The 17,526-nt window shown below is 44.1% G+C and overlaps 1 protein-coding gene across 1 annotated transcript in view; it reads right to left on the reverse strand.

Annotated features, from left to right (window-relative positions):
* The window catches only part of LOC120913896 (synaptonemal complex central element protein 1-like), a 104,877-nt gene that overhangs the window by 43,693 nt on the left and 43,658 nt on the right, over window positions 1–17,526 (reverse strand). The window contains exon 5 of the mRNA XM_040324230.1: window positions 2,478–2,532. Coding sequence (XP_040180164.1) covers window positions 2,478–2,532 — 55 coding nt within the window. The remainder of the gene's footprint in view (window positions 1–2,477; window positions 2,533–17,526) is intronic.

Below are 17,526 nucleotides of genomic sequence, written 5' to 3' on the forward strand. Positions count from 1 at the left end.
TGTTCCAGAACTGAATTCCATTATTCACCTTCACCATCAGCTACCGACCTGGTAAGCAAAATGGCAATACGGACGGGTTATCCCGGCAAACAGACGTCATCCCACCCTCCTAGTTCCGGACATCCCCAAGTTGACCCGAAAAGGATCAAGCCGGGTCTGCCGGAGTGTCCCACAAGGAGGGAGTCATGTAACGGGAGTCACTTTTGGGCACAGATTGAGCCAGGAAATAAGGGAAATATGTTGGATTGTTTTAGCATGGGACAGTAATCCACAATATATTCCTTAATGTCTAGAAGAACTAATTACAACAGGTCAATAGGAAAGTGTCTCCTTCAATGTGGAACATAGGCTGCTGAGGTGCTAATTAAGTCTACCTGGCTGTAGTGAAAAAAGCTAACTGTGTTTGCATTCTATTGTCTATTGTGCTAATTAAGTCTGCCTCTCAAGGACCACTCATTGTGTGATGCTAATGACACTGTATTGTGTGAAAGTTCTATTGATGATAGATATGTGTTGGCAGTCTGAAAGGTCAGATGTCTGACCTTTCAGGTGTAGTGGATTAGCATGTCAATTAGGTTTACTAAAGGAATGTGTTTTATGTATCAGGTGAGAATAGCTTGTCACAGAGTCAGAATGTCTGGGTAATGACTAATAATTAGTTCATGTAGATTATCTGAAGGTCATTATCTAAAGGAATGTGTATTGAGCACCTATTGTGTCATGTTGTGGGTGGAGTTGAGTCATTGTCCATATTTGGCTTCTGACTGTATAAAAACCTGAGAGTTTACTATTAAAGTGGTCATTCGTTTGGAACCAGAGAACAGAGCTTGTGTCTCGTTATTCTGGGGGGGAAAATACAATGGATCATGTCTGCTGGATTGTTGGAGTGTCGGATAAGCTGTCGTGGGTTTGTGGAATGGAATATCGTAAACAGTGTTAACCCCTGACTGTTACAAACACATACCCAGATTATTCTACCATTCCTGTTGATGGGAGATTATCTAAAGGGACACGCCATAGCCCCTCCACGTGCTGATCAGACACACAGAGCGACACAAGCGTACATCCCCCCATAACCGATAATGTCTTTCCTTTTGTTTATGAAGAAAATTAATAAATACTATTGAAACATAAACTGGTAACCTGTAACATTTTTCAAAGTGTTGTCTATGGAGATTTTTATTTTTAAGTAACGAATTTTGGCGCCATTCCATGAGTGTGCGCAATTTTAAAGCATGACATGTTAGGTATCTATTTACTCGGCGTAACATCTTTCATATTTTACAAAACAATTGGGCTAACTTCACTGTTTTGTTATTTTTTAATTCATTAAATCATTTTTTTTCCAAAAAAAAGGCGTTTGAAAAATTATTGCGCAAATACTGTGCAAGATAAAAAGTCAAAATGACCGCCATTTTATTCCCTAGGGCGTCTGCTAAAAAACATATATAATGTTTGGGGGTTCTGAGTAATTTTCTAGCAAAAGAATGATGATTTGTACATGTAGGAAAGAAGTGCCAGAATAGGCCTGGTATGGAGGTGGGTATAAAAGCCCTGTATTGAAGTGGTTAAAGGATCACTAAAGGTATTTTTTTTTTAAATAACAAACATGTTATACTTACCTCCACTGTGCAGCTCGTTTTGCACAGAGTGGCCCCGAACCTGGTCTTCTGGGGTCCCTCGGCGGCTGTCTCGGCTCCCCCCCGCAGGGACTCAACACCTTTATGCAAGTGAGCTTGCATGGTGTTGAGTGCTTGCGGGCGTGCTCTCGTGATACAGCTGGCGGCCATAGCCGCTCACTGTATCACCCAGGCCCACCCCCCGGCGTGCCGCGTCATTGGATCTGATTGACAGCAGCGCAAGCCAATGGCTTCGCTGCTTTCAATCAACCAATGAATGAGCCAGGAAGACGGCCCAGAAGCCTGCGCGTTCACAGTGCAGGACTTTCGAAGGGTCAGGTAAGTAAAGGGGGGCTCGGGGGGAGGGGGGGGGCGCTAATACACAGATGTTTTTTCACCTTAAAGCATAGAATGCATTAAGATGAAAAAACATTTACCTTTACAACCCCTTTTAAGCATTCTATGCATTAAGATAAAAAGCCTTCTGTGTCCATTGGCTCATGCTGCTGTCAATCAAACTCTGTTAGGCCCTGTACACACGATCGGACCAAACCGATGAAAACTGACTGAAGTTCAGTTTCATCGGTCCAAACCGACTGTGTGTGGGCCCCATCGGTCAGTTATCCTTCGGTCCAAAAAGTTAGAACTTGCTTTAAAATTCAACCGATGGACGCCTAACTGATAGGTCAAAACCGATGGTTAGTACGCAAAAGCATCGGTTCCAAACCCGCGCATGCTCAGAATCAAGTGCGAACCCAGCCTGAGACTTTACAATCACTTTAATGCCGCTTTAATTTAGCTTTTAAGATATTCAAATCTGATGGCTATTGAATGATAAACAATATATGGTCCACTCACCTTTTCTCCTTTTCCAGGTAGCTGTCATATCTCAACTTCAGAACTTGGACAGATTCTGAAAAGATATTTAAAATAACACAAGAAAAATTTGATTGTAAGGGTAGTTTAACACCTTTTGAATAGGCTACTGTGCCTGTGTTTCATGCAGGAAAAAGGTACCTGCATTTTATTTAATTTTTTTAAACACAGGTGTAGGGAAATGTGTAGCGATGTCATTAAGAATGAATGGCAGCCCGGCACATCTGCAAAAGAGCAGCATGCTTTGGCTGCAGGAACAGGTGTGATATACATGCTATCCTTCACCCGCAACCACCCGCACAAGTGTGAAGCTTTATTTTTTTATTAAAATAATAAACACGCCTTACCTGCTCTGTGCAATGGTTTTGCATGGAGCAGTCCCAAACCTCCTTTATTGTGGGTACCCCGCTGGCAGCCTGGCACTCAGCTCCTTCTCCCATCAATTCACTTGCTATGGGGGCACAAACTCGATCCTGAGTCAGACTGTGTGCGCTTGCCCCCCACTCTCTCCTCGCAAACTTTTATTGACAGCAGCAGGAGCAAATGGCTCCCACTGCTCTCTGAGCCTGTACCGACAGACATAGCGCTCCTGTACCATGTGGTAGCTGTGGCCAATCACAACTTTTACAAATGTACATAATGGAACATGAATGGATGCCATTTGTAAAAATGATCTGTTATAAGCAATCGTAAAGTAATAAAAAAAATCCTGATCACCTCCCCAGAAGAGTACAGTGTATCAATGCACTGCTCTGGTCACAGTATGGAAAAAAATTAATTAAACAATGTTAAAAAAGTGGGATGTTTGACTTGAGGTAAAATCATTGTTCATTGAGTTCATTGACAGACACAGCACTTCATTATTCAGAACCATAGGGTTATATTGCCCCCTACAGGAGTAGGACACTAGGCAGAAAAAAGACTTGGCTACACCTATGGGCAGTCCTAGGTGATATGCACCCCTCTCTGCTATAGGCCTTCAGTTTAGTAACAAGCAGTGTCAGAAGCATCAAAACTCCTTAGAGGGGTAGGTGCTGTGTCTGTCGATGAACTCATGAGGGGGGGACAACGAAAAATCCCAAGGCTAAACACAAGAGCCAACCAGGTAACAGGAGCTCAACACAAACAAACTGGAGCCCAACCTGAACAATACCCCTTCAATAGGGAATAGACCCTCTAAAAAGCAGCCTGCAACACCTAAAGCAGCCAAAAGAAGCATCCTCAGATGCCAGCACATCCACGTTGTAGAATTTTGTGAAAGTGTACACCGACGACCAAGTGGCCACCTTGCAAACCAGCACAACTGACGCCTGATGATGGAAGGCCCAAGAGGCAATAAGCAGCCAAGTAGAATGCGCCGTAACAGGAAAATGAGGAACCCAACCCCTGATGGCTGTGTGATCCATCTAGAAAGGTCGCAGAAGAAGCCGACAGACCTTTTTTGCCTGTACGTGATCACAAACAGCAAATCTGATCTCCGAAAAGGCAATGTGACTGCCAAATACACCCGAATCGCCCGAACACATCCAGGGCATGAAAGGTAAATCCCTTAGGACATTTTGACCTGGGACACGGTCATATGCGACCTCGTTAGACGTTTAACTTGCAGGGCCAGCCCCCGTCCAATGGGGCTATGTTGCGTTTGTCCTAGCGCATAGCTGTGGTCTGCACACGCTTGCTGGCCAGCCTGGGAAGACCACTGGATCTTAGTGCCCAGCCCGTCGTTCAGTCCAGCAGCTGATTGTAGATCTTACAGGAATAAATCCAAGAGAAAAAAGTTGTTTAACCACTTCCATACCAGGCACTTACGCAGCTTCCCGCCCAAGCCAATTTTCAGCTTTCAGCACTGTCGCACTTTGAATGGCAATTGCGCGGTCATGCTACACTGTACCCAAACAAAATTGGCATCCTTTTTTCCCCACAAACAGAGCTTTCTTTTGGTGGTATTTGATCACCTCTGCGATTTTTTTTTTGTTGCGCAACAACTAAAAAAAGACTGAAAATTTGGAAAAAAAATTACGTTTTTATTTTTTTCTGTTAATTTTTTTGTAAATAAGTTTTCTCTTTCAATTATGGGCACTGATATGGCGGCACTAATGGGCACCGATGAGATGGCACTGATGGACATCGATGAGGTAGTACTGACGGGCACAGATGAGGTGGCATTGATTGGCGGCGCTGGTATGCGACACTGATGGGCACTCATAGGCGTCACTGATGGGCACACATAGGCAGCACTGATGGGCACACATAGGCGGCACTGGGCACTCATAGACGGCACAGATGGGCACTCATGGGCGGCACTTATGGGTGGCACTGATGGATACTTATGGGTGGCACAGATGGGCACTGATAGGTGGGCACTGGGCATGGATGGGCACTGTGGGGTGGCACTGATGGACACTGTGGGGTGGCACTGATGGACACTGGGGTGGCACTGATGGACACTGGGGTGGCAGCACTGATTTTACCAGGTTGCCAGTCAGTGCCCATTTGTGGGCACTGATTGGCATCTTTTTTTGAATGCTTTTTTTTTTTTTTTACTTTTTTTTTTTTTTGGAAGGTTTTTTTTTTTTTTTGCCCACCCTGGTGGTCCAGGGTGGGCATCCCTGGTGGTCTAGTGTGGCGATCCGAGGGGGGGCTGCGCTGATAAACAATCAGCGCGAACCCCCCCTGTCAGGAGAGCCGCCGATCGGCTCTCCTCTACTCGCGTCTGTCAGACGCGAGTGAGGAAGAGCCATCAACGGCTCTTCCTGTTTACATCGTGATCAGCCGTGATTGGACACGGCTGATCACGTGGTAAAGAGTCTCCGCCAGAGGCTCTTTACCGAGATCGGAGATGCAGGGTGTCAGACTGACACCCCGCATCACCGATCGCCGCGATGCGCGCCCGCACGGGCGCGCGCGGCATGAAATCCTGCAGGACGTTCTAGAACGTCCTGTCAGGATTTCATAACCACTTCCCGGACGTAAATCGGCTATAGGCCGGGCGGGAAGTGGTTAAAAACAAAAAATTGCCAGGACCAGAGATCCCAGCAGGGAACTAGGTACTTACTCCTGACTAGGCAGAAAAAAACTGAAGGCCTATAGCAGAGAGGGGGTGTATATCACCTAGGACTGCCCATAGGCGTAGCCAAGTCTTTTTTCTGCCTAGTGTCCTACTCTTGTAAGGGACGATATAACCCTATGGTTCTGAATAATGGAGCACTGTGTCTGTCAATGAACGAAAGAGAAATATACATGTTCACAAAGTCTGCTGCCTCAGTTTTTATGATGACAATTTGCATATACTCCAGAATGTTATGAAGAGTGATCAGATGAATTTCAATTAATTGCAAAGTCCCTTTTTGCCATGAAAATTAACCTAATCCCATAAGAACATTTCCACTGCATTTGTGAAAAAGGCTTCAAGGTGCCCAAGAAAGTCCAGCAAGCACCAGGACCGTCTTCTACAGTTGATTCAGCTGTGAGAGCGGGGAACCACCAGTGCAGAGCTTGCTCAGGAATGGCAGCAGGCAGGTGTGAGTGCATCTGCACACACAGTGAGGTGAAGACTTTTGGAGGATGGCCTGGTGTCAAGAAAGGCAGCAAAGAAGCCACTTCTCTCCAGGGACAGACTGGTTTTTCAAATGTTACAGGCAGGGCAGGACTTAGGGTGGTGGGGGCCCCTGGGCTTGAGTCACTTTCGGGCCCTACCTTCTATACATTACTTTAAATAGAACAAAATGATACATACACAAGTTATGTATTAAAGCTACACATATCTGGATAAACTGAGAATAAAAACGATTCTAAACAAACAACTAAACAAAATTACATAATATATGTTAATTGCTGAAGTCTACTAAAAATTTGTAATTAATCTGAATTATTTTTTAAAAAATTGGGTTTGAATGAATGATTCAATTCCTCAATCAAATACACTTGTTTCATAGATGAATCAGCATTTTTGAACGAATCTCCTTCACGAACGATTCAATGACAAATGTTTTTTGTCAGATGGAGGGGTGTCAAGGTAAGTACTCACTGAGGCCGAGATGCCAAGAGCGGCTCACCTTTGCGACTCTGCGCACTCCGCCCCCTGGAGGTGAGACAGCGGGAAAGGGTGCAAAGAGGCACCAGTTACCAGCAGCAGACTGAGAGTTGATAGCAGATCAAGGTGGCGCTGGTCAGCGAGCTTAGTAGGTAGGAAGTAGCAGGAACAGGCAGTGGGTCAGGTACTGTAAAAGTTCAGACAACTGAGAGCAAGTTCAAGCTGAGACTGTAAGCAGATCTGGGATGCAAGCCAGATGTCAGGGGTTGGAGAAGGTAACAAGGTCTGAGGTACAAGCCAGAGGTCAGGGGTAGGAGACAGCAGCAGATCCAGTGAGACAAGCCGGGGGTCAGGTACAGGAGAGAGAGCAGAATAGTCAGGTCAAATCCGGGTCACAATGAGTTCAAGCACAAGTACAGGAAGGTTCAAACAAGCAGGAGCTGACAACAAACCAGCAACCCGTCATGAGACTGGGGCTGGTTTAAGTAGGCAGGACCGGGCTCTGATTGGTGCGCGTAGATGCGCCCCTGCGTGAGCCCGTGCATGCGCCATCCTGCAGAACCACGCATGCGCACCGTTCCCAAACGGGCATGCGCCGTAGCGCAACTCGGCGGTTAGAGATGCCGATTCTCTGACAGTGCCCCCCCAAGCGGCAGACTCCGGACGCCCAAACTGGACATCAATTCTGGGTGCTCCTAATGGAAGGCTCAGATTAACCGTGGAGCGTGTAAATTCCTCAAGGGTTCCCATGAACTGTCTTCTGGGGGGTACCCCTTCCATTTAATCAGGTATTGAAGCTGCCTCCCTCTTTTCCTGCAACCCAGAATGGCTTCCACTTCAAACTCCATCTCTCCTTCAATCTCAACTGGTGAGGGTGGAGGTCCTTCTCTCCCAGGGAAGGATTCGGGGACAACAGGCTTCAGCAGAGAAATATGGAAAACGGGATGAATCCTTTAAGAATTAGGCAGAGCTAATTCAAAGGCTACAGCGTTGATCTTCCGCTTAATTTTGAAAGGCCCAATGAACCTCGGACCCAACTTCCGTGAGGGAATGTGTAACCTGAGGTTGGCGGCTGACAACCAAACTTCCTCCCCGACTTCAAAAGCCGGGCACTCCTTCTTCCCTTGATAAAAGCAGAAAAATAAAAACAGCCCGCACAGAGCATGTAAATAGTCCTGCAGCAGCGCTGCAAACCCCTGGTTTGGAAAAAGATAAAAGCTGTGTAGGATGACTCGATCAGATGTAGCTTAGGTATGTGCTCCAATCACCAAAAAGGCATTCACCACGTGGGGGGATATAGGGTCCCCTTCGGGGGAAACACTCACCAGATGGTTTCTTTACACTCGCATTTCCATATAAATCACCTCACGTATCACCTTCAGATGTTTGGAAACTGCATACCCCTCTCCTATCTTGATCACCGTTATTGTATTCACTTCCCGGGTGTAGTGTCCGCAGATGTATGAGGGAATGAAAAAAAACATATGGTGCAATATCGTTTTTGAATATTTAATGTTACCCCAAAAACAGATATACAATGGTCCCCTCATAAAAACATGCGTACCAGAAAATAAATTAAGTCAGGCACATAAATACATGTGGATGTTTCTTTAGCATTTCTCACTGTTAGGTGTGGACCCCTGAAGACCGCTCTGGAGACTTTCCTGTGGCTGTCACTTCCTGGCTTCTCACTCAGTGGAACGCATACGTCACTTCCGGTCGGGTGCTGGATAGCAGCGCTCTGACGTTTCGTCCGTTCGGACTTTTTCCAAGAGCGTGCTATTCCTCTGCACCCGCCGGAGTTATATTGCGTGGTGCTACACGCCCACCTGTGACGATGCTATAGACGGGAATGACCCTCCATCCATGCATCACTCAATCCTCACTCCGAGCGCCGCGCTAAGCCACGCCCCCCGGAGAGGAGGAGATCACTGGGTCTTTTTTTGTACTCCGCTCGCTGACATACACTGTTGCCACCATAGGACTGTCAGATGAGTATGCGTCAGCGCGCGGCCATACATGCACTATTAAATTCATATTTAGGCTCTGTACCTGTGAAAGATGTGATATATGTATATAGCCGAGTGGTCTGAAGTGTTACTTCTTACACTAGTATATGTTGATAAACACATATTGTAGCCCATGCATTGTGCTATACTAGGATCAATATATCCTTTGTGTCACAACACAATGTGCTTCAATTTTAATGGGTCTATACATGAGTGGCTGACTGGCGCGTTCATAGACATTGGTTCTTACACACTCCGCAGAGCCAATGTCCATTAAGAAAAAAACAGAGAATATATAAACTGGGTGTTGAACTTGAGTAAATCTAGGACACTGTGTGTCTATACATAAATATATACATCACACGTGTGTAAAACCACCCAAAATACACACTCATATATAACCATAAAATACATTCATATTAAAATTAGAATATAAAAAATCTTACTATAAAAATATATAAAAAATATTACAGAAAAGATTTTAAAATATATAAGAGAACAAAGAACAAAGAATATATAGAAATGTAGAAAAAATAGAAATATAAATATATATTCCTATGTCATCATAGAGACATGGGTAAATCGTTATATGCAGTGTGCAAAGCTATATTTATGGGGATTAAATAAGATGTGTTGTGCAAATATTAAAGTCCACATCACAACCATGATCACATAAGTTGATGGGGGAAGAGACCTATTTTCCAATGTGTTTGGGATCACTCAACCGTGTAGTATCTCACATATTAGTGTGATGAGCTTGGTTTTCTTTACCCCCCAGGGGCCATTTCTGATGGATGATTGAATACCAGCCCTTGTACAATGGTGGTCATATTTTGTTATTTGTTAGATGGGTGTGGATAATATTTACACTAATCTTTTCTTGATAGCATATGTATTGCGTGACCCCTTTATTATTTTGATCATATTACTTAAGCTGGCATTGAGGCCCTAGTTCTGATGGTCATTATTAGGTATCACTAATGAAACAGTTGATATCGAGTTCCACATTGAGTCCTTTAGGCACTAAGACGTCAGTAAGGAAGATCCAATGAGTTTCTCTTTTGGACAACTCGCGTACTCTGTGGGAGCCCCTCCAATGTGCTTCAACTTGTTCAATGCCCCAGAATTCCAGGCCCGATGGGTCTTGATTGTGTTTGATTTTGAAATGGAGGGATACATTATGATCAACATTTCCCAGGTAGATGTTCTTTATGTGTTCCCCTATCCGAATTTTTAGTTTCCCTTTTGTGCGACCAATATAGAGTAAACCACATGGGCACCTTAACGCATATACAACATGAGTACTGTTGCAGGTGATAAATTGTTTTATTTCAAAATCTTGCTCGTTCGACGGTGATGTAAAGTGATCCAAATTTCTCTGTAATTTTCTCACCTCTTTGCAAGGCTTGCATTTTCTGCACGAGAAAAATCCATTCTTATTCCAAAAACTTTGAGGTTTTTCTGGGAGATCTAAGATTTTCTTCACTATAGTGTCACCATATGTGGATGCCTTTCTATAAATAAATTGGGGTTTCTGTGGTATTACGGGTCCTATTTTCTTATCTAACGACAGAATGTGCCAGTGCTTCATAAAAATGGATTCCACCTCTTTATATTGACTGTGGAATTGGGAAATGAATCCCCATTCATTGGGATTTGGCTCTTGAACTTCCTGTATATTTCCAACATTTTTATCTTCTAGACATTTATTTCTCGGTATCATTCCCACTTCTTCCACGATTGTGTCCAAAAACTGAGGGTTATATCCTTTAGCTTTAAATCTTTCTGTAAGGATTTTTGATTGGTTGAGAAAGTTGTTGGTTTCTGAGCAGTTACGTCTGACCCGCATTATCTGCCCCTTTGGAATGTTTTTTAACTCCTTCTTCCCTCTATCAAAAAACTTCTTGTAGTCCTCCTGAGCCTGCTGCATCATTTCCTGGAGTTTCCGGAAATTCAACTGGACGGAAGTTATGTGCTCCTGAACAGCTGGAACAGATATCTTGGGACTGGAATTGGGAAGAAATGAAGGATGGAAGCCGAAGTTGGACCAAAAGGGAGATTGACTGGTGGTGGAATGGACGGAAGTATTGTAAGAAAACTCTGCAGATGGTAGTAGAGAAGACCAGTCATCCTGAGAAACTGAGCAGAAGCAGGAGGTATTGCTCCAAAGTCTGATTCGTCCTCTCCGTCTGAGCGTTGCTTTGCGGGTGGTAAGCAGATGAGAGGCAAACCTTGATCTCCAGAGATTTACAAAGTTCCCTCCAGAATTTGGATGTAAATTGTACGCCTCTGTCAGAGACAATGCTCTTGGGTACCCCATGGAGCCTGACTACCTCTTTAAAGAAAATTCTGGCCGTGTCTACAGCAGAGGGTGTACCCACCATGGGCAGAAGTGTGCCATCTTGGAGAGACGATCAATCACTACCAGAATCGTGGTGAAGCCCCCGGAAGGAGGCAGATCATCAATAAAGTCCATGGAGACTTCTGCCCACAGTCGTTCAGGAATGGGCAGTGTTTTGAGTAACCCCCAACTTTTTGTATTTGGTCCCTTGTTACGCTGGCAACGGGTACATACCGTGACATAGGCCTTGCAATCCTGCCTCCACCTTGGCCACCAGAAGGAGCGGGAGACCAGCTCTGCAGTTTTTCGAGTCCCAAAGTGACCTGCCAGTTTATGGCCATGGAAAGTGCTTAGGACCAGATGCCTGGTTTCTAAAGGAATGAAAATTTTGTCTCGGGACCAGAGTAACTCGTTCCAGGGAAAGAGTCTCCTGGTCAGAACAGTGCCTGGATGCCGCCTTGAGGGAGGTTAGCAGGTCAGTCTGGGAGAGCAAAAGAAAAATTTGAGAGGACAGGTTGGTACTAGGCTCCGTTACCAGGGGGGTTTCTGGGAACATCCTGGAGAGAGCATCCGCCTTCCCATTCTTGGAGCCGGGTCTATAGGAGATGTGGAAGTTAAATCTGGTAAAGAAAAGAGCCCAACAGGCTTGTCTGGGTCTCAACCGCTTTGCTGATAGTAGGTACTCCAAATTTTTGTGATCGGTGAAAATCATGACGGGGTGAACTGCCCCTTCCAACAGATATCTCTACTCCTCCAGGGCAAATTTAGGTTCAATAAAAGTTTTATTAAAGAATTTTAGACAGACCTCAAAAGAAACATGAACCAGACCCCCAACATTGGGTGGGCTGGTTCTCATTATAACAAACAGTACCTTTCCAAAACATAATCTATAGTATGAACATCTTCGGGAGCTAGGAAAACATTTATGTATTCGACCCTAACGCGCAGCATTATATACCCAGCATCTGCTCCCTCCGGCCCGGGCGCCCCCTTGGGAACCAGCTGCGCCCATGGCCAGGGGAGAGCAGGGAGACATGCCCCTGACGATATGGGTTGCCTTAAAAACAAGGCAGTAACATGTTTACCATTCCAACTTATAAGGGTGTATGCCAAAGACATTCAACCACACAAACTTGAGGTAGGGTCCTGTCTTGGTGATATCAAGCCTGCCTGTGGAAGGCGGTAAAAGTACCAAAAAAGATATAGAAAGAATAATTCAGGTATACAAGACTAGAAAAGAAAAGAAAAGAAGAAATAGAAAAGGATGGGAGGGGGGGAGTGGGGGGGGGGTGGTTGGCGTGCCTCCAGGGCAAATTTAATCGCTAATAGCTCTCTGTCCCCGACGTCGTAATACCTCTCCGGAGGACTCAAATTTCGAGAGGCAAAAGCTACTTCAGTCCTTGCCTTTAAAATAGGATAGCCCCAACGGCTGTCTCGGAGGCGTCTACCTCCAATATGAAAGGTAACGTTGGATCTGGGTCGCAAGACGGGTGCGGAGGTAAATGCTGACTTAAGCTTTAGGAAGGCTTCCTGGGCCTCTTGTGACCAAGAAAAGCGGTTGCCTTGACATGTGCGTTTGGTGATGGGCGCTACAATGGCAGAGAATCCGGTGATAAACCTTCTGTAGAAATTGGCAAACCCAATAAATCGTTGTACCCCTTTCTTGTCCTCTGGAGCTGGCCATTCTTGAATAGCCTTGACCTTCTGTGGGTCCATAGCAACTCCGCAGGTGGAGATGATGAAACCAAGAAATTGTACAGTGGTTTTCTTAAAGTCACACTTTTCGGCCTTAAGGTACAATTTATGGTTCCTGAGTATAGTGAGAACTATTTTGACATGTACCCGGTGTAGCTCAATGGAAGCAGAGAAGATGAAGATGTCATCCAGGTATACCACTAAAAAGACATCCATGTGTTCACGAAAAATATCGTTGACTAGGTGTTGAAAGGTATAGGATTTAGTGGACAAGTATCAATTGTCAGAAGGCACCTCACCCCAATAAATAATGAGAAGTACAAAAAAAGGGTACCAAAGGGACCCAGGGGCTGTTGTAATGGTGCAGATAGAGATTCACACAATCAAGGTTTTATGTAAAAATAGAAAAAAACATTTTATTAAAGACAATTATATGACATAAATATATGATAAATAAATCTAATCTTGATTGAATACATAATACCAAATCAAGACAAGGCATTGATTAGTCGATTAGCTCTACATGTTTCACTACTTTAGAGCTTCCTCAGGAGCGTTTAACAGACAATGCTGGGTATCAAAAAAGAAGAAAAGAAAAACATATAATTAATTGACTGTAAAGTAGATTTACATACCAATGTTTAAATGAAGGTAGATAAATATGTTATTATTGAGTATATGAAAAATGAAACAAGTTAATAGGTTACATCAGTTTAAGCAGAAAGTGCATGTTCAGCAATTTTAACCATAGATAACACAGGCGCAAGATGAAGATAACTTACCCGAAGGTAAAAAATCAAAAAAAGACCAGCATGTACAGACAGCAAATCGCCCAGGAAGAACTATAGCTCCAACCAAAACCACAAAGACCTCAGGAAAACCATAGCTAATACAAGCCACCTAATGGATAAATATGCAAAAGACAAAGGATATATATATACAAACATGTATCCAAAATCTCTCTTAGTTGATATTTAATATTTAGAAAAAATACATATATTTATAAAAATATATAGAAAATATGGTAAATACCTGTCTGTTAAGGCAACAAGGCCTATTTACATTGAACCAATCAGCGTTTTCCCACACATAGGGATTTAGATGAGAAGGGAGGCCATATGAAAGCCAATTGTTGAAAGGTTGGTCAAAATGATGATGACTATATAGAAAAAATATATACATATATAAATAAATAAAGAATAAGTATAGAAATGATTTTGTATAGTCAGCAAAGGAAATGTCTGAATAAAGCCAAAAAATGGCTGGTTGAATGGTTACCTGGTTAGGGAGTTCAGGAGAAAAAAATTCCACCTGGATGGCAGGAGGGATGCGACTGTCCCTGACAGTGATGTGTCTGGTCTGACAACTGGGCGACTGGAAGCGCCGTGTTTATATCAGCCACCACGGCGGCGTCTGACGAATCCGTCCGCCGCGATGCGGACACATGACCACAAACATCTACACCCATCCCCTCAGCTGTGAACATCAGCTGACCCAATGGGGCGAATCGAGAACGCCTCCTGGACGGCCAATCGAAAAAGGCCTGGGGAGGCGGTGCTGGACGGACCCGCGCCATCTTGGAAGCTGGAAACCTTCCAATACTAATTTAACATTGAAAACAATTGAGATGAACAGCGCGTGTAAGAGAGGAAAAGACGCGCATTAAGACAAGGAGCTGAGAAGGAAGGGCTGACATATAAGGTCGAAAAGAGAGGACCTAAGGGAGAGAATAAAAAGGGATTGGTTAAACCAATTAACCCCAAAGGTCCCTACATGTCCGTACGGTTCCCCTGACGGAATCCGGGTCCAGGCAGATAAGCACAGCACCCCTGGAGGCAAGTGCCGTCAATGCAAAAAAATGCATAACATGCTGGAAACAAAAAATATATATAAATATATATATATATATACTGTAAAAATACAGATTTAGATTATTTATTTGTGAAAAAGATAAAAAGTAAGATCAAATAAAGCGCCCAGTTCCGCAATTCCTGAAAAGGCAGATTCTGTTACATAAAAATGAAATTGGAAGATATCCATACATATTGCACAAAAAAGATACACACATGGAAATACAATAATTTGAGAATCAACAATCGTAATAAAGGTTTCAATATGGAAATTAGGAAAGTACTTTAAGAAAAATGGAATACAAAATAAAAATAAATGAAAATGAATAAGGAAAAAATAATAAATAAATATTAGAAATAAAAAAGATGAATGAAAAACTTATAAAAAAGGTTTGAAGATCAATGCTTCATTCAACCCCGGGGGAGTCAGGGCAGACAAAGAGTGTATCCATCTGGCCTCTTTCTGAAGTAATATTTTGTCATAATCACCCCCTCTCTCACCCGGGGTGATATATTCCAGAGCCGAGAATTTCATTTTGTGGCTGTTGAATCCATGGTGAATACCTGAATTGCGACTTATAGGAGTTTCCATTTTTTTCTTAGAAATAAGGGAAATGTGATCCCTTATTCTATGAAAAAACGGGCGCTTGGTCTTTCCTACATAAAACGATCCACATTCACATTGCATTAAATACACTATACCTATGGACTGGCATGTCACAGAAAAGGTAGGTTTTAATATCTGTCCATTTGGAAGCTTTACTGTGGTAGAAGCATGGATATAACAGCAAAAAGGGCATTTGTGACATGGTCTTGATCCCTTAGTTCCACATGAGCGTACATTTCCAGAGGAATAGTGGCTGCGGACTAATCGGTCCCGCAGTGACCGTGATTTTTTGAAAGTGATCTTTGGATGACCTTGTATATGCTTGGATACAGCATCATCGCTAAGCAGAAGACACCAGTACTTTTGGAAAATAGAGCGCACTTTCTGGTGATGACCTGAAAAGCGCGTAATTACCCGTATACCAGGGTCGGTTTTGGGTACTTTGGGGTCATGAAGCAAAGAGTTTTGTTTATTCTGTTTAGCTCTTAGATAGGCTTTCTTTAAACCCTTCTTGCTATATCCTCTTTCTTGAAATCGTTTTTGCAGCAATTTTGCCTCATGTTCAAAATTGGAATCCGTACTGCAATTGCGACGTATTCGCAAATACTGTCCGTAAGGAATGTTGGAGATAAGGGATTTAGGGTGTGAATTGGATGCATGCAGGAGGGAGTTACCTGCCAGAGGTTTGCAAAACAGAGATGTTTCGATCGTGCCTTCATCATTAATTGAGATTTGGATGTCCAGAAAAGTTAAAGAAAGTTGACTCATTTCAAAGGTGAATTTTAGGTTGTAATCGTTGTGTTCCAGACTTTCCAAAAATAACAAAAGATCGACCTGAGGGCCCGTCCAAATAAAGAAAATATTGTCTATAAATCGACGCCAGAGAGGAATGTGCTCAAAAAATTAATGCACATCGTCTGTACGTAAAAGGTTTTGCTCCCACCCCCCCAAGTACAAGTTCGCATAGGAGGGGGCACATTTGGTCCCCATTGCTACACCTTGCACTTGGAGGTAGTGGGAGCCATTAAAAAGAAAAATGTTGTTAGAAAGGATAAAATCCAAAAGTTCCAAAATGAATTTGTTGTATGAGGGTGAGGCCTCAGAATTCTCAGAAATGAAGCCCTCTACAACTCTCAACCCCAAAAGATGGGGGATATAGTTGTAGAGGGCCTCTACATCCAGAGCCACCATCCAGGACCCCTTGGGGATGTTAATCCCGTCTAGGGTCTTTAATAGGTCTGTGGTGTCTTGTAAATGGGATGCCAAATCCTCAACCAATGGTCGAAGATATTCATCAATTAGCTGGCTGGCTTTTTCCGTTAGGGACCCATTGCCAGAGACAATGGGTCTGCCCGGTGGGTCAGTGGAATTTTTGTGAATCTTAGGTAACGCGTATAGCGTTGGTGTCCGAGGGTTAGTCACATTCAGGAATTCCCATGTAGATTTGATGATTAAGCCCTGAGGTGAGGTGTTGAAAGGTAGCTGGAGCTTCACAGAGTCCAAAAGGCATCACATGGTATTCACAATGTCCAAACCTGGACCTAAAAGCGGTCTTCCACTCATCTCCCGCTCTGATCCGGATGAGGTTATAGGCGCCCCAGTCTATATGTGGTTGATGTGTCTGTAGCCAAGGGAGGCCCAAAATAATGGGGAACATAGGAGAAGGGATGAGGTCCAACCGCAGGAGTTCTTGGTGTCCAGTCAGTGGTGGCAAGAATAGGTCTAGTCTCCTGCGTGACTAGTCCAGAGCGGGGGTGAGAGCCATCTGCCAAGTGTACCTGTAGATTATGGTCCTTAAGATGGAGAGGAAAACGTAGCTTCCGAGCAAGGGCGGAGTCCAAGAAGCTACTGCAAGCACCCGAATCCGGATTACCCCTTCCGGTAGCTGTAGGGAGATAAAAAGGACAAGGTAAGTCTGTGGAGCACTGAAAACACGGTAGTTCGAAGCGGGTTTGGGTTCAAACTTACTGAGTCTCACTGGGCAGTTGCGAAGAAAATGGCCAGTACTTCCATAGTAGAGACACAGGTTGGCTTGACGCCTGAGCTGTCTTTCTTCAGGGGTAAGAGGAGCACGAACTAGGCGGAGCTGCATAGGTTCCAGATCGGAGACAGGAATGGTTGATGGAACTGGGGGAGGCGGATGCGTTGGAGCTGACCTCGGAGGAATCCAGTTGGGGCGAGTAGCCTGGAAACGTTCAGAACGTCGCTCCCGTAAATGTCTGTCCAGCTGGGTGGCAGACTGAATCAAGTCTTCTAGGGTGGCGGGACTTTCAGTTCTCGCTAGCTCATCTTTGAGAGCTTCTGAAAGTCCCCGTCGGAAATTATATTTTAAAGCCGCCTCATTCCAACCAGTATCGGCTGACCTCTTCCGAAATTCGGCGGTATAGTCTTCAACTGGTCTCCTTCCTGATTTAGGCTATAGAGAGTGGACTCAGCCGTAGCTGTACACTGTGGATTGTCATAGAGCTTTGCCATATGTTCAAAGAAGGTGTCAAG

This window comes from Rana temporaria, chromosome 9, assembly GCF_905171775.1.
Source record: "Rana temporaria chromosome 9, aRanTem1.1, whole genome shotgun sequence".
Classification (NCBI taxonomy): Eukaryota; Metazoa; Chordata; class Amphibia; order Anura; family Ranidae; genus Rana; species Rana temporaria.